The sequence below is a fragment of the Athene noctua genome, chromosome 9 (genome assembly GCF_965140245.1).
Source record: "Athene noctua chromosome 9, bAthNoc1.hap1.1, whole genome shotgun sequence".
In the NCBI taxonomy this organism is placed as follows: Eukaryota; Metazoa; Chordata; class Aves; order Strigiformes; family Strigidae; genus Athene; species Athene noctua.
In genome coordinates this window covers 14,092,761-14,116,221 of record NC_134045.1, presented here as the reverse complement: position 1 = coordinate 14,116,221, position 23,461 = coordinate 14,092,761, and the positions used below count along the sequence as shown (strand labels likewise).

The window sequence follows — 23,461 nt, the reverse complement described above, 5'->3', positions numbered from 1 at the left end:
AACCAATCACAACGCTGAACAGTTTGTATCCAAATTGAAAGCTATGCCAACAAAAATATATCCCCAAAATAGGGCTTCCTACAGCTATGTCAGTTGAAGTGCGTTTACTTTTAAAATTCAGTACAATCACTCTTCAATTATTCCTTTCAATTAAACAAATTTTAACAAAGAAACTAACCTACTGTGGCTGGGCATTTCTCTATTCCACAGAAGCAAATTTTTCTTAACTTTTTCACTCATTCTCCTTTAAAAAGCAAATTTAACAAAACTACTAAGACAAAAAGGATGACCTAATTAGTACTAAGTAATATTTAAAGCTTTTATATATAGTACACTCTTATTGCTATCCCTAACTTCCAAGGCTTTATACTCACTGATATTGTTTGATTTATCTGGCACTATTACTGCTTAAGCATGCAAATTCATACTGTCCATTCTTGTATGCATCCAACATACACAGAAGGAATTAAACTGTAAAGAAAATTTTCTGTGAACCTTGATTAAATTGACTGTTATGGTAGTGGTGTCCTCAAAGGCAAACAGGGTCACCCCTAGCGTCCACAGGCCTTCAATGGGCTGACCCAGACAAAACTAGTCAAAGGCAGTACAGAAAACTCCCCGGAACCAACAAGAAATAACGCTCAGGAGTGAGTGAGTCACAGGAATCTCTTACCCGTTTCTACCTAAGAGCCAGTCCCACCAGAAAACCTAAACTCTGGACAGATGCTCTTCCACTCCTCACCACTCAGCAATGAAAATGTATTGAATTCCTTATAACTCTTAATTTCTGTTAATGAATTATTAGTGCTATACTAATTGAATTCATTTTGGTGATGTGAACAGATCTGACCAGCTAGTTATGAAAAAATATCCATCTAAATTAAATAGAGTAATATTGGGTAAAAAAAATGTAGGTCACCGAGGAAACAAGCCATCCACAAATATTGCCAGCTTTCTGTTCAGGAAGCAATTTCAGCATGAGCCTTTCTTTGCTCTGTTCAGACCCCAATTCCTATGTATCAAAGCCTTTAAGCACATACTGGCCTTAAGCATATGCTTAAAAAAGCTTTGTGGTGTTAGGACCTTCCGACTGGCACACAGGACATTTGGAAGTGCTTGCAATATAATCCCCTGCAGTAAGCATTGCTGTCTTTTCCAGTGTGTGTGACCTACTCACAAAATTTATGTCCAAAACAAAAAGATTATGTACTAAAAATCACATCACATTGTGTCAATGTAATGATAATGCCCAATATACATCACCCTCTAAACGATAAAGCCCCTATGCTGAAAAAATGCCAGTGAAGTCAGAAGTCATACCTATGAAAATAACTACAGTGCAATACACAAAAGAGATTTTAAACTAATACTTGTGAAACATCAGTCTTCAGTGTTTGTGTCACAAGTGGCCAATTCACATTATATAGCAATGGCCTACAGGTCTTTCACACAGGTAACTTTTTTTCTAATTAGAATAAACTAATAAAATCTCCAATATTCTCCTCTAAGTTGCCCTCATTTAGTGTGAAAATGGTTGAAAGAGTTTAAGTCAGTTTTATTTCTTAAAGGAGAAAAGTGTATCTACAAAAAAAATTTTTTTTCAGAATCATATGTGCTAATATGATTTTTATCATTCAAAACTGAAAATAGTCCTTTAAATAAAAAGTTTTTAGTTAATATCAGTGTTTTGGAGCCTCCCACTGGCAGCCATCACACAGCTGAAGTGAACTATCAGCTGAATGGAGGGTTTATATCCAGCATCAATGACTAGTTTGCTTTAAAAGAAATTAGTATTTCTGAGTTCGTATTTTAAATGCAATTTGAAAGATCATAAAGGAAAGAATCCAGCATTTATTGTGTGTCTCCCAGCAGACTACTTAATGTTCAAACATCTACTATGCAAAGGTCAAATGATTTCACTGAATGTAATAGTGACAAAAATATTATGCAGCACCAAAAAAAAAAATCAGATGATCAAGGAAAAAGATATGGACCTGAGATCTTGCAAAAGTCACAATAAATAATGGAGATTCAGTTCAGTAAGAAAGAAAATTGCAAAATTGTGTCAAGAGAACCAGATTAAGAAAGATAATAGGTAAAATATAAATTACATACTTTTGGCAATGTTCTTCATAAAAGAGCATTTTAAAGTAATACAGAAAATGAATTTTTATAAAAAAACCCAACTTTTCTTACACAAATATTGCTTGCACAGAATCAAAAAGAAAAAAAATGTATTCAGATGGGGAACCTCTGAGGTATTCTGCTGCAGGCAGCAACATGGATAGCTGAAGTCAAACAAAAATCCAGTGTAAATAGTTGTGGTAGCTGTAACATACACAGGGTAAAGCTGCAGTGAGCACTCATTCAGGAATGAGACAGACTACAGGTAAAACCAATACAAAAAAAATTTACTCAAATGCTTATCTGAAGCAAACAGCAAAAGCTAATAGGTACCAATTTATTTTCCATATTATTGTGCTTTTCCTTCCTTGACATTTACATCAAATATTTTAGGCTCTCATTCTTTCTAACATAAAGAAGTTTCACAGTGTGCCATGCACTCCACTTGCTGGTGGTCCTGGCTCTTCAAAGCCAAGATCTCACCACCAACTAAAAAGAGCTGGAAACAAAACCAGGAATTGCCTATCTGCCTCTGAGATGTGCTGCTCTATGTAAGAAGAATTTGGTGGTCACCAATGGCACTTGATCTGGAGAGATCCAGTATATCTCTCCACACCAGCAGATAAGAACATTGAGGGCAGGAGGCAGAAATGCAGCTGAGCAGCAAGTGAAAAAATACAACAAGCAGGAGTAAAGCATGTGTAGAGGGAGAGCCAAGCTGGAAAAGGATATGGACAAATTTTAAAAACAAAACAAAACAAAGGACAAGACAGCAAAGAAGTAAGAGACAAGAGAATAGAATATAGGGAATAAGGTAACCAAGAGCAAAAGTACAATGTGATGTTCACTTTCTGTAATACAATACAGCATTTCTCACATTAAAGAAAAGCAAAGATGGGGGGGGGTGGGTGGGGTGTTTTTCCTTTTTTACTTTTGCATATAATAAACAAATGAACAAATCTTGACTGACCTTGTATTCTAACATCTAACATCAAAACCTGAATTTTGGTAAGTTAAGCTGATGTATCATTAAAACTAAAGCTCTGGCTAGATGTTTTAAAAAAATTAAGACATATCCAATAAAATAGCATGATGGAAAATAAGATCCAAAATTGATATTACATTTGAAAGAGACTTCTGTTAGTGATCTCACAAATGCCCCCCAGACTAGATGCTACTAACTTTATATATTAATACGAAGATACATAATTTTTACTATTATATTCAGAAACATACATACGTTTTTTTCTGTGCTCAACCAGCGTAACAGCCTGCTTTGCTGAGCATTTTGAAAACCAGTTGTCCCCAAGCAGAACAGTAACCTCATTGGTGTGGACAAGTTTTCCTGGCATGAAGGCAAGAGGACCAAAAGGTACCTGTCAAAGGCACAGAAAAAACTGCTGAAAATCACTAATGAAAATAAAACCTAGACAGTCATTCATGTCTTAGTTTCCTTTAAAAAGTATAATACTGAGTTAGAGATAAAAATTTTACAGCTCTTATTTAATGACTAACCCTTCATAAATATTCAAATGACCAGATCCATTTGAATTTAATATTGTATTTACAAAATCAGAAAAGTGGTATTTAACTAGACAAGTTGTTTTGTGACATAAAACTATAGTGTAGCTGAATGCTTGCATGGAAAACAAATTCACTTAATCCTAACATGTAAGCCTTGATATTAAAAATATTATTGTATAGGTGAGTTATGTATTTGTTATACACAGACTACATTCATTTCGTAATAAAAGCAAGTGTAGCTTTGCCAAAATTTTTAAAATATTTAAATAGGTATGGTCAACTCAAAGATGAGTTGTTTTTCTCAATATCTGTCTTGCTAATAGTAAGTACCTAGAAACCTCAGTGTAAGTTTGTGGGACTACTAGCAGGATCACAGACCATGCTTAACCTCACTTTGTTTTATCATTCACCATACGCAGACCTCAACCTTCAAGCGATGCTCCAGCAAGCAATGCCCGTCCTCTAATGACCCTCCAGGCACGGGAACAATACATAAAACCAGAATACTTAAGACAGGACTACACTGGTGATAAACACATTTTATTTATAACTTTGAGAGGTGCTGCTTAAACTTTGTGACCCCCGTTTTAACGTGTATGACAATGTACGGGACATTGTTTTTATGAATTAAGACACCCTCCACAGCTCACACTTTATAGATGGTGCTTGGGCAAATATGGCCTTGGCCACCCTCACTCCTGTCTCCTGCAATGAGCCCCCTGCATTCTTACCCTCAGACCTACGGCCACCTGCCTGGCTGCCTTTGGGCTTCAATTGCCAAGAAATTAGGAGGCCAAAATCAAAGTTAAAATGGAGGTGGCAAAAAGCTAAGAACCGCATCCGTATCAAGTTTTCTCTTTCTTAGGGTAAAAAGAAATCTGTCTCAGTTCCCTTGACTTTATTCTTCTGCTGCCTTCTTCATTTCCTCAGGACAGCACTCGCTTTCTCATTGCATTTGTGATGAAGCAGAGCACTTGGCCTAGTGGATCTGTCTTCCCTAGCTTCAGTAGCCAGGAGGGTACCAAATATTGAAACTGTTTTCCAGCAGGCAGGATCCTGATGTTAAGACTATGTAGAATGTGCTTTTCCTACACGTGTACCCTTCCTGACTTGGTTTTCACATAGAAGACAGCACCATTTGCCTGCTACTCTTCCCCCAAAATGATGAAAGCAAAATTGAAAACATATGAAAATATTTGGCTAACAGGATAGGAACTATTTATATACATTTAAAATAACAGATGTGAGTTGACATTGCTGCTTTAACTATGAATAAGCCCTATCCAGCTTTTTTAAAAATGGGTGTTTTTTCTATGCTTCAAAACAACACAATCTTTTTGCTTTATATCATGTGGCCACACATATACACATGGTAAATGGACTGCACATACAAAATCCAGAGCTCAATCATTACAACAGGAAAGGAAACACTCTCTTTTCCCACATGGTAAGTGTATTCCAACATTGTCTGACTAACAGCTCAACTCTATATGGTGAGCCAGGCTGCCAAGGAAGAAAGCAGTCAGGCACTTTGTGCTGAAATTAGCCGTTCAGTTATTTACAGTACAACTTCCCTCCCTTCAAAGATGTATCTTGAATTGGACCTGAGAAGGGAGGAGGAAAAAAAGAGAGAAAAGCCAATTTGGTCAAAATTCTGGTGAGTGCAAGCCAACAGGGTGAAGTTTATACAGGGAGCTGTGTAGTTGTTAGGGAAGATTCAAAGCACCAGAAAAAGATCACTAAGTCAATGTGAAGATCGGTGAAACAAAAATTAGCAGCACCTTTTTATGTAAAAATCAATGTTCTAGGGTTTATTTCCATGAATCAGGAAATACTACGGCCAGTTTCTTCTCAGGAAATGACTAAGTACCGTAATTCAGTCATAATTATAGTTTTCTATACAATAGATTTACTTATCAAACATGTCAGGTTTTGTGTTAGTATTTAAGTCATCAGTTCTCAGTTGTAAGTAACACTGTAATTTATAATGGATTTCAAAGAAAAGAGAAAGAAAGAAAAGCAAAGGTTTAACTATTATCATAATAAATATAACATGACAAAGTACTACATGGCAACCTGAATAACACCTCACTGCCAGTGCAGATAACCAAGTTACTAAAAATTTTAGCCCATTTTCTTGTGTGAACTCTACAGCATACATACCATGATATCGTAGGACAGTTTATCGGGCAACGTGCGGAGTCGTTCCTGAAGAGCCTCATAATCACTTTCCACCTTTTTCCTGTTGACAAATTCAAGTTGATTCAATTTCATATCTAAAGTAAAGAGTTAATGTTCTTCTGCTAGCAATTCAACAACACACAAAAAATACAGAAAAATAAGCTGGTTTAAACACATATGGTTGATAATAACTTATTTATAAAAGACTTGGAATGACAAACATAATAGCTAGATTATTTCAGAATAACATGTATTAAAATAGGGACATGATTATTTTAGATTGTGCATGTGTTTTTGAGTTTGAATGTTTTATGGTGCAAAGAATCAGTTCTTCCACTGTGATTTGGCATATCTCACTCGATGTTCAAGTTCAACAGTTATACCACCATCAATATTTAGAAAAAGAACTGCAAAGTCAGTTTATACATTTTTAGAGGCAAATTCTTCAAAGTATCACTTGTAATAAAGAATTCATGACCTTGGTTTGAGCTGACATAAATGGACAAAATTTTAATTAATTCTGATTTTCACGTGAACGTTGTGTTCCTACCAAGAGTCAACACTCCTGAAAGATGACTTGACCACCAGGATTCTGTTGCATCTTCAATCCCTGACAAGGGACAATACAGGTGGGGTACACCCCTTCTGCTGCTTCTCTATCCACAAGGTAAATAAGGCTCATGTCACGGTAGACACTTGGCTCTTCAGAAGACTTCGCAAGATACATTTCAATTGCTGCAGGGATTTTCCTTTGTGTGCAAAACAAGCAACTACACTCCCTCTAAAAAAGCCCTCTTGTGAAGACATTCTTTAATTCATCTGGAAAAAGTCTTTTAATGGACCACTGCCATTCTGAAGATGGTCAGAAATCAGCTCCTCATGAAGCAGCTGGCATATAAATGTCAAGTTTGATGATATTGTTTACTTGTACCTCAAAATAGTAAACATATATATGGTAGTAAATTCTGCAATAAAAGGCAACTGAAAGCACAGAGCAGCACACTTAACAACGCTGACCCAAGATGCAAATTACAGGTTTTCTGAGGATGATTCAGGAAAGCAATCTATAAATGTGCTGAAAAATGAATGTCATAGTTGATAACACAACTCTCAAAATATTATCATTGATTTTCTTAGATTCATAAGCAGAGTGAAATCTTCTTCAGCATTAGTTATGAAAAATGAGATCTGATACTCCTATGTCTTGTCTCATTTGCTTCCATAGTTGAACTTTGCTGTAATCACCCTACTTTATACCTGGAGTACTTCATATTTTAAGTTGCTGAACTGGTCCTGAAAAGAGAATTTAGGTTTTTATGCCACTTGGACATTAAAACTGTATTCCATGTAACTGATTTACAAAAGATTATTGCTCATGCTTTGGTTTGACAGCAGATTTCTCCCAGGTATTTTAGGCAAGTTTCTCTGTCAATTGCCCACATCAAAGCAAAAATATAATTCACTTCCTTCAAAGAGAAAGGACAAACTCAGGAATTCTAACAAAATTCAGATGCTTGGGGGGGGAAGCAATATAATGACAACCTGGTGTCAACAATAATAATCAATTACTAATGATATTTACAGAATCTGGCCTTCGCCTCACAGAGATCTGTATTTGAGAAATGGACACTGATGCACTCAACCACCCCCTGCAAAACAAATACGATCCCAAAGCCACAGGCCTCGCCCTTGTCTCAAATGCAAAGAGAAGACTCCATGGGAAGGGAATGGTATGAAAATCCCCCTACTTGCAGCAGGATTAAACATTCCCATCATTTCATGGCTGAAAGTCATTCAACATTTCTTCATTAATCTGAAAAGAAGATACTGCCTTTAAGGTCTGACTGCTGCCCGTTACTGAATAATCTGATTAGGGTACAGGAGAAATCACTTGCTACAAAAGCTCTTTTGCTTTACAGAGCAAAGTACGTTTCTTTTTTCAGTGGGACTACTGCCCTTTGCATATCAAACCTCCACCACGGGAATCTCTGAGAGTGCAGCCACATCCTGGACTGGACCATGGAGATAAAGAACATTAAAATCAATCCTTTTAATTAACTGGCCTGAAACAGCATTACTCAAGGAAGGAAGCTGACCTCCCTCTTCACCTACAGCTGATGGTCACAGGAGCTCTGGGGTGTGCCAGTGCCATGCTCAGTCCCAATACACAATGAAGAAACAAAGTGAACAGGGAGGATGAGTATTGGGACTCCAGCTATGAACACATCCCTAGAAGGGGAAACACATGTCTAATCTCATACCAGACCCATTATTGGATTCATGGCTTTAGAAATATACTTCAACAAGTGTACTAAAAAATGAAAAATAAAATAATTTAATGGAAATATATTGAAGCTGAGCATTTTAAAACCCTATTGTTATTCACCCAATTCTATCTAACATTCTTCTGTGTCACTGACTACTTAAAAGGTCTTATATGAACAAATTACTCAGCTGAAACAAGCACACTCAGCTCTTGCACAATCAAGACCTAAATAACGGTACTAAATTTTAAATATTTTTTCATAAAGATTCCATGGATGCTGTATAGACTGTTTTTCTATAAAAAAGCTGTCAATAAGTTAGATTTTTCCTTTTGACAGTCTATGTCCAAAACCCCAAGTTCATGGGGCCACAGCCAGAGTTTGCATGAAAGCAAACACATGAGTGACGACTCCTTCCACAGACAACCCTTCCACCCCACTCCACAAACCTCAGCCATTTTTATAAGAGGAAATAATTGTTGCAACTTTCCAAACTTTTAAAAATCTGTTTGAATTTTAAGGCTTTCTGTCAACTAGTTTATTTCTGAAAAATACTGTCACTTAGTGAAAGAGTATACATGCAGAATTTCACACAGGCCCAAATTGGTATGAACACTGCAAAGCTCCTGAGGAAGTGTGTGTGCTGGGGATATTCTGCCTGACTTCACCACAGCAGCACCAGTAGGCACTTCAATAATATTTTCCTTATTGAAAATTAATGCAGTCTCTCAATTTTAAACATAAATGAAACATATTAGTTTTAGATTATTTTTGCGAGCCAATAGTCAGAATTTAATATGATGATGTGTATAGATTGCCTTGATTTTTTTCCTCTTATCCAGTGCTTGCAGCCTATGTGCATTTAAACTAAAAACATTTGATACACACTAAATATAAATTATTTGCTTGGAGATCTTTCAGGCATGAAGAAAAAGCCTCTTAAAATAAATTTAAAATATTATATGCTTGATGGTGTATAACCAAAGGTTTAATCTCACCACTAAAGGGGCAGTTGCTGTGATTCTGCAATAACCCTGCAGACAATAATCAAGACAGCTCCTGTTGTTCTCTCAGTAAAATCATGGTAAACACAGCATGGATATATTGTAATTTGATATCTGTAAGATCAACTGTTATATCTCACAGTAACTCATAATATAAGATTTCATTCACCATTAAATGCACATTTTCCTGATGCCATACCAAACTATTATTTACTAAGCATGTTTTCTATTAACCATAGATTGTCAACAGAGAAAAAAGTTACCAGAGATAATTTTTGTACATAACAAACAGTTCCTTTCTAAGCATTGCAACATACTCCGGGGGGGGGGGGGGGGGGGGGGGGCGGGGCGGAGAGAGAGAACAAGGAAACGTTACTTTCACATTGGTTTAGCAGATGGAGGGAGGGAGGGAAGCAGAATTTCCCTACTTGCTCCATAGTTAGAAAGAAAACAACAAGAACAATTAATCCTACCCTGGGAATGCCTATTCACCAATCAGGCAAATTCAGTATTCATCCCACAAGGTACTTGGGGAAAAATGATGAATGAGCTGGGTATTTAAAACAGAAGTACAAACACTAAGGCTCAGTGTATTTGTGATTTAAGAATCATGATTTAAGTGGAAAATATATACATTTTAAAGAGAGTACACTGCAACAATTCTGAGCTATCACTAACTACAGTCCCAAAAACATGCTAGTAGGATTTGGCTATCATTAGAATAAATAGCAATATTATCTAAAATATAACTAGGTTACTCATCAGTATTTTAGACATGTAATCAAACATTCTTCACTTACCAGTGCTGGATCTTTTCTTGGCAGCTAGTGACCACCTGTCATTAAAACAGATAACTACTCATGAAAAAACAAGGCTAAGCACACAGCTGCAATGTCAATGCATCAGAAACTAGAACAGTAGCTTTACAGATTTGGTGGTATTTCTACATACATTTTTATTTGTCAGCGCAAAGGCATGTGAATGGTAGTTCTTAAGCAGCACACTTTATCACACACTAATGCAGACTGATAACCACAGAAAAAATTACAGCTTTTCAATTCATATTTTGGTACAATACCTGCTCCATAACTATTAGGTGACACACAATATAAGATAAGTAGTACTTTGTGCAATCTGCAGATCTATTTTCAGAGTTACATGTTTGCAGAATAAGAAAACAACATAAATTATAACAAGACACCAATGTAACTTCCACACTCAGTTATTAAAAAACAAAAACAAATGAACACCGCAGCATCAAAACCATTTTTTTCCTGTATCAGTGCATCAACAAATGTTTACACTGGCCATTTTAATTTGAAAAAGCACAAACTAATTTTGTGGTGTTTAAATAGAAGGATATTTGACACCATTATGGGCTGCTGGCTTCCCTTCTGTTCTTTCTGGGTGTCAAAATAACAAAGTTTCCATCTGAATATTTCACTTATTTCTTTATGCCACAGGCTTTCCCCAGAGATCCAAAATAATTTAAAAAATAAAGCACATTGTTAAAATGAAATATTTTTTCTTTTTCAACTCTATTTTTTTACACTATGTAGATATAGCAAACAGACAGGATGCTGAAACCTGTGACCTTCTCTGCCATAATTACGTGGAGATTTTGTCTTTCAAAACATATTCTGATCTCTGAATAATGGTTACCAAAAATATAACACAAACAATTTCATTCAATTATATGAAATGCAATGAAGCCATGAGGCAATTAAATATGTCTAGACATCTTCTCAATATAAGCATTTTCCAGATTTTTTTTTATAAATTTCATTTTTTTCATATAGTCAAAATAATGCTAACATTTGAAAGCAATTAATGAGAAAATTTGCAGAGAAAACAATAACATACATTCAAGTACCACTGAAATCACTGGAGCAGATAATTCTTTTTTTTTTTCCAAACAACAGAATGAAAGACAATTTTTTTTTCAGATAGCATATGTGCAGCTATTGCAGAACAGATCTCAGACCCTGTACTTTCTACTCATACAGGAGTAAAAAAAATGGGACTATTTTGTGAGCTCGTAATCCTTTAAAAAGAATAAGGTACTTAAATGAAAAGGATCAGTTCTACATTTGTGGTCACGCTATTTCATAACCTATCAGGAAATTCAGCCAGGTAGCTTGTCCCGTGTAAGGCAAGTTTAAATTCATCATTTGCTTTAAACTCCTAGAAATCAAATGTCTAGCAAACATTTTCTTTAATGTGCAAGCTATTTTTAAGGTTAAGAGCAAACATACAGACTTCTGCAGGACAACAAGTCAGAACTCTAATTCATACTCTTAATATTAAGCCCATGTGAAGAATAAAGCTTCCATAAAAGGTGTAAGTCATAGAGCACAGCAACGTTTGGTAACAATGCTAACACACAATGGAGCCCACCACTAACAGGTACAAAAGTCAGAGCCTATTCTATCAACATCCTTCATTCTTTCAGATTTGGTACTGATTGTGAGGTACACAACATAATTAAGCATAGAAAAATGTTTATGAAATCCTTTAAGAAAGTTCCGGTTTAATTGCCCCATTACATACGAAGATAGAAAAGACAGGAAGCTTTCCATTCCCAATACATGACTTTCCATGCATGAAGTGAGCTAAAAGCACAGAAAGAAAAGCCCTGCAAACCATAAGAGCAGCATGTTCATTAACCTCTACATGATAATCCTTTCGTAGCTGCATATTAACTAGTTACATATTCATAATCATTTACATTATTTAGAGGACCTTCTATGAAAATTTCTAGGCTGTATCCATTAGCCACAATGTTAAAGGTTACAGAAGATAGTCTACTTAATGTTTCCAGGAATCCTTTTTAATTAGTAAATATGTAAATTGGGCGCATATGCTCTTTATGTTTTTTAAAAATAGTCCATCAGTAAAACAGCATAGGGGCATATGCTGTTTCCATCGCCCTTTATCCCGTTAAAAAAAAAAAAAAAAAAATCAATAACACCAATCAATTTTAATTTAATTCTTCTTTGATATAATCTCTCTTGAAGGGATACTAAAGGGTGGAACCAACAACAAATCTTTTCATTTCAGTGGCCAGCGTAAAATAAGACCTTTTACAGAAATGCTAAAATATACCACCTTAAAAATACTTCAGGATGTACTTCTGGAACTGAACTCTATTAAAAAAATAGAGTGAGAATAAATATTGAAAAACAGATGGAGATCAATTATGCATATGTCCTTTATTAGGTCAGTCCCACTGTTTGGATTACTGGTCTTATCACAGCAAAGAAACAAATAGATAAATATATAAACAAATCTCTGATTCTTTGCCTTTAATCAAACACAGGAAAATCATTAGTCTATCTTCCACACATAATTCATATCTAGAGTTACATTTAAAGAACAAAAATTCCTTTCAGGGTAAATAAAATAAATGACGTGTTTGTTTGTTCATTTGAGTTCAATTTGTCTGGACACCTAGTGCCACCCACTACGCATTACTTTTAAGACACTGTAGTGGAAGTGGTACCAATACACTGAATTCTCCCCTTTTAGGCATAAAAATGTATGAGTCTGTGAATGCATCTGGTTATCAATGGCTTATCTGCATACTAAAATATTTATTAAACTACTCCTGCAGCAAACTTAACATTACCTAATCATGGGTCTGGTTATTAGAACAGGATCCACATTCCATAGTCTTAATAGAAAGCAAATGGGCAAATACCTTGTTTCCTTCCTTTCCCCCTTTTCAGCAACTTGCTAAAATTTAGTGCTTCTCAGGCCCGGGACGGGACAGAGCTGTTCTTGGGAGCTCTACAAGCGGCCCGCCCGGGGACAGCCCTGGGAGAGCACACCTCTGTGTACCTGTAACCCAAAGCGTAAATCCTCCTGGATTAAAAGCCAAACCCTTAAAGCAGGAGATTACATGTTGGTCCTGCTCCTATTGCTACGAGGTTGACCTATGTAAAGTGAAGTGTACATTGCTGCTTCTAGGGAATCTCTCGTTTCTAGGTTTCACAAGCGGAGCCACAGCAGAGCAGGAGGATCAGCTTCAGACCTGTGATCACTTCTCAGGTGTCCCGCAGTTCCACAGTGCCAATCTGAACATGGGGCAGCCTGCAGGCTAGTGACACCAAATCACCCCCAAACAACTCATATCATACAAGTAAAGACTTCATTAGCTGTCTGAAGGCAGAAAATACCTTTTATCTGCAACACTTTCTCTCTTTCCAATCTGCCTATTTATATCTCACCTTCTCCAGAATCTTCCATCTCGAGAGCTCAAAAACTTTTCCATGAATTAAAGTTTACAGCATTTTGGGAAAGCACCGCACAGATTTTGCAGGCTGAGTAACTTAACCACTAACACGGCTCCGGAACAGGGCCAGTAACAAAAGCCAGATCTCCCACCTCAGCAGCCAGGCACTACGATTACTTGCAATGTTTCCTTGGGAGTGAAGACAGGTGACGACGCTGTAGCATGAAGCTGATTCTTACCTGTACATGCCCATGGATCTGTAACCTGTTCCACATAACCCCACCTTGCCCAGCAGGTCCTCACCCTCACGTACAAGGGCACCTCTTTCTTCCACCTCATTTTTCCTTACCTGTTGCTCCTGCACATGCTCCCATTACTAACAGCTGAATGTAACGCTCTGCGGAGCTTCCGATTATCAGGGTAGTGCACAAATAGTTCCGCTGTCCTCTCCAGTCCAATACTATTTTCTTTTCTTTAGGTAATTCTCCAAGGTGGAGTGCATGCATGCAAATGTCCCTCTACTAAGCAGCTAGGCACTGCCTACAAAGGTGATGGTTTAAGCACACTGACGGTGATTCTTCTCTCTCTCATCTGAACAGCAATAAGGCAAGCTGCCAAGTCAGAATTTTATTTATGTCTCAGCTCATGAGAAATTATAAGCAACAGGGCTAGTACTGGCATTATTTGTAGACAGTTTCAGGTACCAATGCTAAACCTGCTGTATCTGAGTCACACAGTTATGTTCAAGTCTAAAGAATGAGAAACTGGTATTTTTAAGACGGAAGTTAATTCCAATGCAAATTATGAAAATAAAAATGCCCCAACAGATTAGGAAGAGTTCCTAAATAAATGAGAGGCTATTTCCACACCTGCAGGTATGAACGTGGAAATCTGTAGCATGGCACAAAAGCAAAGTTTCCATTTAAACAAACTGCAAGTTAGGCATCTAAGAGGCCAAGTAAATGTGTGCTGTTTCTACAGGCATACTTGAGTATTTTGCTTCAAAACTGTGGCTCACAATCTGGCTGGTCTTCTGAAATTAGAAGCTAGGGACAGAGATCTAATCCCAGCTCTGATTCTATTTCTTCTATATGGCCTTGAGCAAATCACAACCTCTCAGTCTACATTTCTTCATCTGCAAAATGGGGATAATAGTATTAACCTACCCACCTCAGAGTGTTTAATGATGATTAATTAATGTGAGAAAAGCACTCTAAAGATGTAAGAGCACTATATAAGTGATAAAGCATTATTTACCACTTGAAAAGTAATCTGAATAAAATCAGATATGCAAGTAATTTGTTTACATGTAGCAATAATATAATTTGTGACTATTTAATCTTGAATTAGTCTCACTTTAAACATCCCTTTCAATCACATTTCCAGTTACTTAGAGAAAATGACAGTACGGAATACTTTTTGTGGAAGCAGAGCAAGTAATGAGGTGGTAATTAAAGTAAGGGTCTAATAAAGCCTAAAACCAATGATCTGCCTTGAGGAGCCTGTCCCTGTCATTTGGGACTGTGTAAATATCTCAGTCTTGACCTTGGTTCTGTTGTTCAGAACCTTCCACAAACTACAGTAGAAGTATATACTGGTTTCCTGAAATGCAGATCGACGTTTGCAAGGCTCATGATAAATGCAAAATAATTTCCACTACTGACCTAATTCAGATTACTCTAACTGTACAGTTTTAACTGCTTAACCTTCTACATTCAATTATTTACTGCAGTTGCTACATGCACATGAGCTGCCTCTGTCTGTAAATCTTTGCAGTATCAAAACCCACTCTGCCATGCAACTCATGCATGAGATTTCTCTGTCACACCCCCAAACCCTAAAAGTTTACTGATGAAATAACCAGTTCATCATATAACTTTACATTACAGAAGAACACTAATGGGTGGTCAAATATTTAATCATCTATTGATAACAAAGGTGTAACAAGCCACATGCAAAATAAACATTTAAAATGAATTTTCATTTTTTCCTCTAGGAAACTACACAGTACTTGCCTAAAACACAGCAATCACTGATGGAGAAAGACAGAATTAACATTTGCACAATTGTTTTTCCTAGAGCCCCATTTTCAATCAAAAAATGAAATAAAACTATTAAAAGTTCTTCAGTCTGTGGGCACACTGTATGATCTAATGGAAAAGGAAGAAAGCATTTCTGAGCTCTCATATTCATTTATTAAATCATATTACTCAAAAGCACTACATTTCAACAAATTATTAACATAAATCCCCCTTTGGGTGGAAACTTTTGCCTGTTGAAGAAATGTGTTTGGGAAGAACTTCCTTACTGAAGGAAAATAGATTGAAATAAATTTGAATCATGGCAAACATTTCATTCTAAAGGAAAATCTTATTTAAAAATCTTATTTAAAAACCACAATTTTTACCCTTCTCTACAAGAAAACAAGATCAGATCTACTATTTTTTTAGTAATTACATACACACAAGTGGGTCTCTCAGTTTTGCAGAAAAAGTAGCATATAACTATTACTTATTAATAAATAAAAACTAAGTTCTGACCAAAATTACTTTTGAGAGCTTGAAAATTCTACTTGAAACACCTGAGAATTACGAAGCAGACAGACAACGACTCATCTCTTCTTTGTCAGCTGGGAAATTCTGCCCTCACAAGACTATTTTATGTTTTGACCACTGCTGTGGTTATGGGTCACGTAGACAAATGACTTAGAGTCACCTTGCAGTAAGCGTGGCAGACATCAGCGTGGCAGCCTGCCCCGCTATGACAGCCAGGCCAGCAGCGTCAGCTTACATGAGCCAGCACCCTTCTTCCTCACTTCCAACCATGAGTTCCCAACACCTTTGTGCTGTTTTGCTGTTTGTCAGTCCCCTTTGGGACTCATTTCAACTACAAACCCAGCAAAATTCCAAAGGCAGCGGGACATTTTCCACTGAGTGAATCTGTTTAGCTCTGAACCAACTGACTTGGGGCAAACGAGGAACAAATTGGAGCAAGGTGACGTCTTTCCCTGGTAAGCAAGTCAGTATCCATGTCATGTAACACCATCATGAGACACAGCTAAGGAACTTGTAACTTAATATTTTGGCTTACTTCAGGTAAACATATTAATGTGGCTATACTATATCCAAGCTAGCTCAGGTACCAAGACAGCAGCAGATCTACATAAGCACAGAACTCTCATGGTCTAACTAACATCTCAAGCAGGTTTTACAAGCTTTGATGCAGTCTGCGGTGCAACAGCTATGCTGCTAGCAATAGCTGAGTTAACTAGCTTAAAACTGACATGAGCCGTGGCACCTGCCTCACAGACATATCTTCAGGCAGTGGTTCAACATTCAGCCACAGTCCTGAGTAAACTAGTCATCCCTCCCCGTCTCCAGCTACTCAGTTCCACTGTCTTATCCTTCCAACCCCAAGACAATCTGCTGGCACACATTTGTGATGCTGCACAATCGACCACATTAGGGAGTACCACACTGGCTGAAAAATAATCTAGGAAGAAAAAAGAAGCAAGAAAGTCAACAACAAAGTTTGGTTTTAAGCTGGATCCCAAGCCGGGTCACTGAGCAGTGTCACAAATGTGCCACCCTAAGACTGTTAAAAGGCAGAAACAAGCAGTTCCCCCCCCCCCCCCCCCCCCCCCAAATTAAGATTAAAAACTTGCTTGCCAAATTAAAGTCATCCCCTTCCTGGATAAGTCATGTGATCATTAATGAAATTTTTGAACAAGTGACCGAGACTGTTGCTCACAACTGCTCTAACTTGATAGGAGCATGGCCACGACTCAAAGGTCCCATCCAGTTTCACCCACTGCTGGCTCTGCATTGCCCCTGCTACATTCATGCTAGCATCTGACACAACCATTTTGGCATGCATTACTGGCTTCCTCTTACCCCACAGCAGTCTGATCACAAGTGTTAGTACAGAAGTGGTGGAGTCACCCTTCTCATGACAGTGAAACTGCAGCCTGTGCTAACAGACAAAAGGAACCATAAAACCAGCAACTTACACAGTGCAGCCCACTGTCCTAATGCCCCACTACAAAAAAAATGGAATTCTTAGCACAGTTGCTGCTCTGAGGGCCTCAAGATGGCAAGCTCTGAGCTAGCATATCCATCTGCAAGACTGAAGCTTCAGATTAAAACAAAATACAATTTCACAATCTCAAAGGAGGAAAGAAATACGTGGGGCAAGGGGTATCCAGGTCAACCTGAGAAGACAGGTTATGAACATAACATCTGGAATGGAGAGCTGCAAAGATACTAGAGATACTAAAGATGATTGCCAAACAGTACCCTGGTCACTGCATCTAATCACAGAATCAGTAGACAGCCGTAGGCGCAGCACAATTTAGCAATATTTAAATTTTGTGGATATAATCTCATCTACACATTTTAGTTACCAATGAGGCAGGACACATTCAGACTTGCCCACTCCAGAACTTAAAGGCAATGCTCTTTAAACTCTTCTGTGAATAGTTTGACTTTAATTACCATTAAAAAAAGCTATTTAAGATCTGTTAATTTATTTCACAGTTCTTGACACTATGTAAGATAGAGGGTATTTAATTCATACTAATAAGAACATAGACAAATATTGACTACAAAAAGTAAAAGTGGTGATCAATTAACACTGGAGGAACAGCATTACATTGGAAGCTTCCAGAAAATGACGGAATTGGCCCTTTTACTTGAAAGCAGCACATGAGAAAACATTTTTGGAGCCCATCATTACAAAAAAGCGCTGGACAGGGTGAAGTGGATGTCATCACAAGTTTCTGAAGAGGTAACTGTCCAGGTACCTTTTAAAAAGGAGCATGTCAAACCAAGCTTCAGACACTCTGTTCATTTTCTCAAACAGTTATTGTGAAAAAGGAAGCCCTACTGCACTGGTGTCCTGAACCCAGGCTTTCTCTAGATTAAGTTAATTTGGATGTAGGCTGGAAAAAGTGCAATACCCTGGGAGACACTGCACGGGAAAGCACAATGAATCTCATCTGCTGAGTCTGCAGGCAAGCAGTTCAGATTTCTAGGGGCTCCTGCAGCAGTGTGAAGTATACAAGACCCTACTCAGTCTCACCGCTCTTTTTCTGACTGCAGGAACAGCTTTAAAACTGCCAAGTTGCCGGGTTCATAGCACAGATACTACTTGAAGACTTAAGCAGAAGCAGCCAGCCCCAGAAGTAATTCACATAAGAAGAAAACTATTTAAAGGAGTGTAAGTTTAGGATTCTGTCATTTGTTTCCCCATAACCCACCCACAAGTTTTTTAACTGTTAAAAAACTGCAAGTACCCAAGATCTCGAAAATTAAAGATCATACAGCTCCACCATTTAAATTCATAAAAATTAAAATATCTCATAATACACAATGGCCAATGTGTTACAGTAACAGCTGGACTAAATCTAAATGTGCTTTGTTGTCATGATGAGTGACAGTCACTTCCTTATCCTAATTTTCCTAAAAGGAAAATAAGAAAATGTGTTTCTCAGTGCAATACAAAAAAAAAAAAAATCATATTGCCAGCTAATACTGGAATTCTTTAGACTCTTCATGCCTGTGTTTGCACTCTACAAATGCCTCTTGGGTCTAATTGGTTCTGTAATGTCTCCCATTGCGCATATCTTCATTGCATTGTTCAGAAACTATAGAATGCATCAGCCCACTGTAAATTCACTGGCTATGCAAGTCTTACCAAATCATACAGATTTGACTTGTCAACTTCCTATCAGTTAGTAATCCCAACTCATTTGATTGTAGGAATAAAAGTATATCAAATATTATGTTTAAATGCAGGCTCTATAGCATGAGAATCCACCTATTTAAATATTCATTTTATAATTCCTGTACTAACTTGCAATAGATTTAACGCAGTATTTTCAGCTAACATATATTGCTTTTGCAAGTAATCCATGATACATACATTATATTCTTTTTACAGAAATATTCAAAACTTTACGCAGGCACTGTGCTTCCAATGATGGTCTTTATCATGAAAATTACTAGATATTCTTCTATAATTTATCCCCAAGATACACATTCTAAGTCATGTTTTTATACAAAGTGCCTTTAGTGGGAGCACTGAAAATTGCTTTTAACAGTTTGTTCTTACTATCACTACAAATTAACAAGATGAAATCTGTCCAACAGGCAAGCAGTCCTAAACAAGAATTAAAATTACTTTTCACCAGGGGTCCTAAACCTGAAAGTTGCAGCCTCAACCAGATTAAAGATAGAAAGTCATGAACATCCTGTTCTTTCAATATTTTTAAACAGGAAGGAAGCCTCAGTTCATGTGTTCTCCAGAGCAGCTCTTTAACACCTAAAAGCTCAAATTCAGAGCTGAACCATGGTTATACAATGGCCTGGATGTTAAAATAATCAACCGTGATTCAAATACTATCTTTAATTCTGCAGACAGATAACACTGTATTTCACTGTTACACTAAAGGTTGCCTTCAGACTAAGGGGAATAAATAGGTTTCTTTATACTTCATCAAGAGTCACTGGGACAGCACAACATCACAGTAATTAAAAGAAATACATGTTCCTGCTTAAATGCCAGTATATATAGATACCATTCTGGCTAAACAACTTTACTATTTGTTATGATGCTCATAGTACGATTACTAGTTTACCAAAGTACCACGTAAGTAATTCTCCCTCATCTTTGTGCTAAGACCAAAACATGAGCCTTCAGCTTCAGTAATTTTATAAGAAAAATACGAATCTCTGAAAAGAGGCAGCTTAAACGAAAAGACCTCCTCCATCTTAAAATACAGTATTTTCGTAACTGAAAATACTGTTGTAATCCAATTATATATATTCATTGCATAGAGGGAAAGTCTACTATATCTTCATCATGACACTCCATTGTAACCAAGATACGTAGATCTTTAGTATAATTTCATATTGAAGCTAAAGTGTTCAATTTTTTTTGCCAATTTGCAGAAATTATGTAAAGTTTCCCTATGATAAAATATAATTTTTGTACATCAGCCTAACAGAGGCTTAATTAATGGTCTCCTGGGCCTCTTTTCCACTGGAGCAGATCTGTTTAAGAGGAGTCTTAAACTTGCTTACAGAAGGGTCTTGCCATGAACTGGGAATAATTCTATGTGGTTAACGACAGACGTCCGCTTACACATTAGGCCTGACTGACACTAACGTACCAGAGAAATTATTCTTCACCAAGTTCTCCCACCTTGAAAATTAACTGAAGGAGACCAAGCAGATGAGTTACTATCACCAATTATGGGTATAATGGGTTACTATCCGTGCAGAATGGATGACAGACTGTATTCCAGCAGATCCTCTTACTGTTCATCCACAGTAATGGTCAGTTGGCTATATAGAGATTTTAGTAATTATCTAGTGTGCACACATTTTTGCACACGGTATTCCAGACAAGGGGTATTTATTACATCATATACATGTATTCAGTTTTCTTACTCTTAACTAAATTAGCATGTGACAAAGCAATACATGCTGCTGAAGATAAAGTCCTCTGTTATAATTGAGGAGCTCTAATGTGCATCTTAAAAGCAGCTTTAAAAGATTTTAATCATGACAAAAATGAGCAGAAAAATTGAGAGGTGTGCAGACTGCGCAGATGTGCTCGTGTCAGTAATACACTGACCATGACCACAAGTTCCACAGTGACCCCTGCACCCACGCAGAGCTCACTGCAAGCCTGGCACCGACAACCCCAAAACCACACTGGCTAAATTAGCAGGGCCCGTCTGCCTTAGACCACGAGAGTAAAATCCAGGGAAACCTATCTGGAGTTCTGGACTATGGCCACGTGTGGAACCAGCCTCCAAACTCCCGGGAATCGTATCTGCAGGAGATTTGGGCTCTTCCAAACCCATTTCAAACGTAATTCCTGTTTTTTAAGGCAAGTCATGAACAACCGGTTTTTGAGGCAACCGCTCCTCACGCTGGCCCACGAGATGGCCGGTTCAGAGCCCCGCCGGCCCTTGCACGGGGCCTGCCTGCAGGCCCGCGTTCTAAAGAGGTGCGGGATCGGCCCTGCGGCGGGCAAAACCACAGAGGAGCCCAAAGCGGGTGAAAAGCAGGCGCTGAGGGAGCGCTGCGCAGCACGGGCTGAGGTAAGCGTTCAGGCAGCAGAGCGCGGGCTGTGCGGGGCCAGGCCCGCCGCCCCCCCCGCTCACAGCCTCTCGCTCCTGCCAACCCCCGCCCGGCCGCCTGGCGTGTCTCGCTGTAAAGGGCATTTCGGCAACGCCACCGCTGCCGACGCGCTAACGGAGCTCCCCGCGGGGCCCGGCCCGGCCCGCACGCCGCCCTTCCTCCCCGCGGGGCCGGTCTCGGAGCGGGCTGGCGGAGAGGCGCCGGCCCGGCCCGGGGCTGCTCCGGGTCCCTCCGGCCTCGGCCCGCGGGGACCCACGGCCGCCGCCAGCCGTGACGTCAGCGCCGTCACGTGCCCGCCCGCCCGCCGCACGCAGGCCCCGGCGCGTGCCGCCCGGGGCCGACACCCCCCGGCCGGGGAGCCGGCACCCCCGCCCCCCCCGACCCCCTCCCCTCGCCCGGCCCGGCCGCCCGACCCCCCGCCCGCGCTCCCCCCTCCGCACGCCGCGGCCCGCCCCGGCCCGGCCGCCCCGGCCTTTACCTTTTCGTGCTCCTGGCGGAGGCGGCCCACTAGCGCGGGGCTGAGTGGCGAGGCGCCGCCGGGGGCCTCCATGCCCGGGCCGGGCCGGCCGTCTGTGAGGGAGCCGCGCCGCGGCGCGGAGGGGGCGGCGAGGGGCAGAGCGGCCGGGCCGGGCCGGGCCGATCTCCTCAGCAGGGCGAATGAGTCCTATAGAAATGTTTGTGGAGGGCGAAGCGCCGGCTCCAGAGCCGCATCCACGCGGGGGCCGCCGCCGCCTGGGCCCGGGGCGCCGCTGCCGGGGGAAGCATCTCACACTCGCATTCTGGGCCGCGCCGCCGCCTGGGCCCGGCTCCCGCTGCGCCGGCGGGCCGGGAGAGCGCCGGCAGCTCGGTGCCGGCCGCCGCCTGCCGCCGCCTGCCTGCTGCACTCTGGGTAGCCAGCCAGCCCGGCAGGCGGCCCGCCGCGCCCGCGGGAGGCACCCGGCTGCGAGCCGCGAGAGGCGGGCGCTCCCCACCCCCTGCCCGGCCCGGCGCCGCTGCCGACGGCCCCGACGGCTCCCCCCGCCGCCGCGGCGGGCTGGGGGCGGGAGAGGGGGCACGGCCGCTGCCTCCCGGGCCCCGCGACCGGGTCGGGCAACCCACCCCCACCTCGAGGGGCGACCGGCGGCCTCCCCCGGGACACGGGCTGCGCCTCAGCCCGCCGCCCGCGCCGGGACCGGGGCCGGGCGCCGCTCCGGCCTGGCAGCGCTCGGGCTGCCTCGGAGCGCAGGCCCGGGGCGCGTAGGCCCTGGGTTCACAAAATCGAACCATCGTCTGCAGAATGTTCGGGTCGGCCTACAGTGATCCCAGATATGTGTACACAGGGAGGCGATGTCACGGTAGCTGATCGCAGAATGCCTGCTCTGCAGAGCTGACATTGTCAGGACATCTGACAGCGAATAAACAGTAGCCTGCTATGACCTGAAGGATTGCAAAATATTTTTAGATTCACTGAAATCACTTGGAGCAGCACTCAGGCTTGCCTACATGGAAAAGTTACCGCATGGGAAGCGAGTGGCAGGCAGCCACTCTTGGAGTACCACAGAGAGATTGATGTGCAGTAAATTCATTAGCTGATTTCGTGAATGGCATTAGACGTGTCCAAAGTACCGTGTTGGTAACGGAATGGAGCCATACTTGAGCAGCGTGGCGGATCACAGCACTTCTGAAGACCCGAGTCACTTCACCCAGCGCTCGATTGGCTGCTGCCACTCTTAGCAGGTGTATTTTAACTTCTACGCACTGAACACCACATATGTGGGTTGAGTTATCAATAGACTTTGTATTTACTGCTGCACCTTTCCACTTCAATGAATAGGTGCTTGTGCACTCCCAGCATATGTATTTGCCAGCAGAGTGGAGGGGCTTAATGCTGTCCACCACAGGCACTGGCAGGCATGTCTTAATGTGGAGGTACAAAGGTGCATCTTCCCTAAGTTTAGATCAGAGGTTTCCTTCTCCTTGAAAAAAACCAACACTTCCTTT

At 40.3% G+C, this 23,461-nt stretch overlaps 1 protein-coding gene across 1 annotated transcript in view; it reads right to left on the bottom strand.

Moving 5' to 3' along the window:
* Positions 1 to 22,392, bottom strand: part of URI1 (URI1 prefoldin like chaperone) — a 42,766-nt gene extending 20,374 nt beyond the window's left edge. Inside the window, exons 1-4 of the mRNA XM_074912986.1 lie at positions 21,960 to 22,392; positions 9,898 to 9,932; positions 5,812 to 5,890; positions 3,365 to 3,500 (exon numbers count right to left, since the gene is read on the bottom strand). Coding sequence (XP_074769087.1) covers positions 3,365 to 3,500; positions 5,812 to 5,890; positions 9,898 to 9,932; positions 21,960 to 22,031 — 322 coding nt within the window. The 5' untranslated portion in view covers positions 22,032 to 22,392. The remainder of the gene's footprint in view (positions 1 to 3,364; positions 3,501 to 5,811; positions 5,891 to 9,897; positions 9,933 to 21,959) is intronic.
* Between the last annotated feature and the right edge of the window lie 1,069 nt (positions 22,393 to 23,461).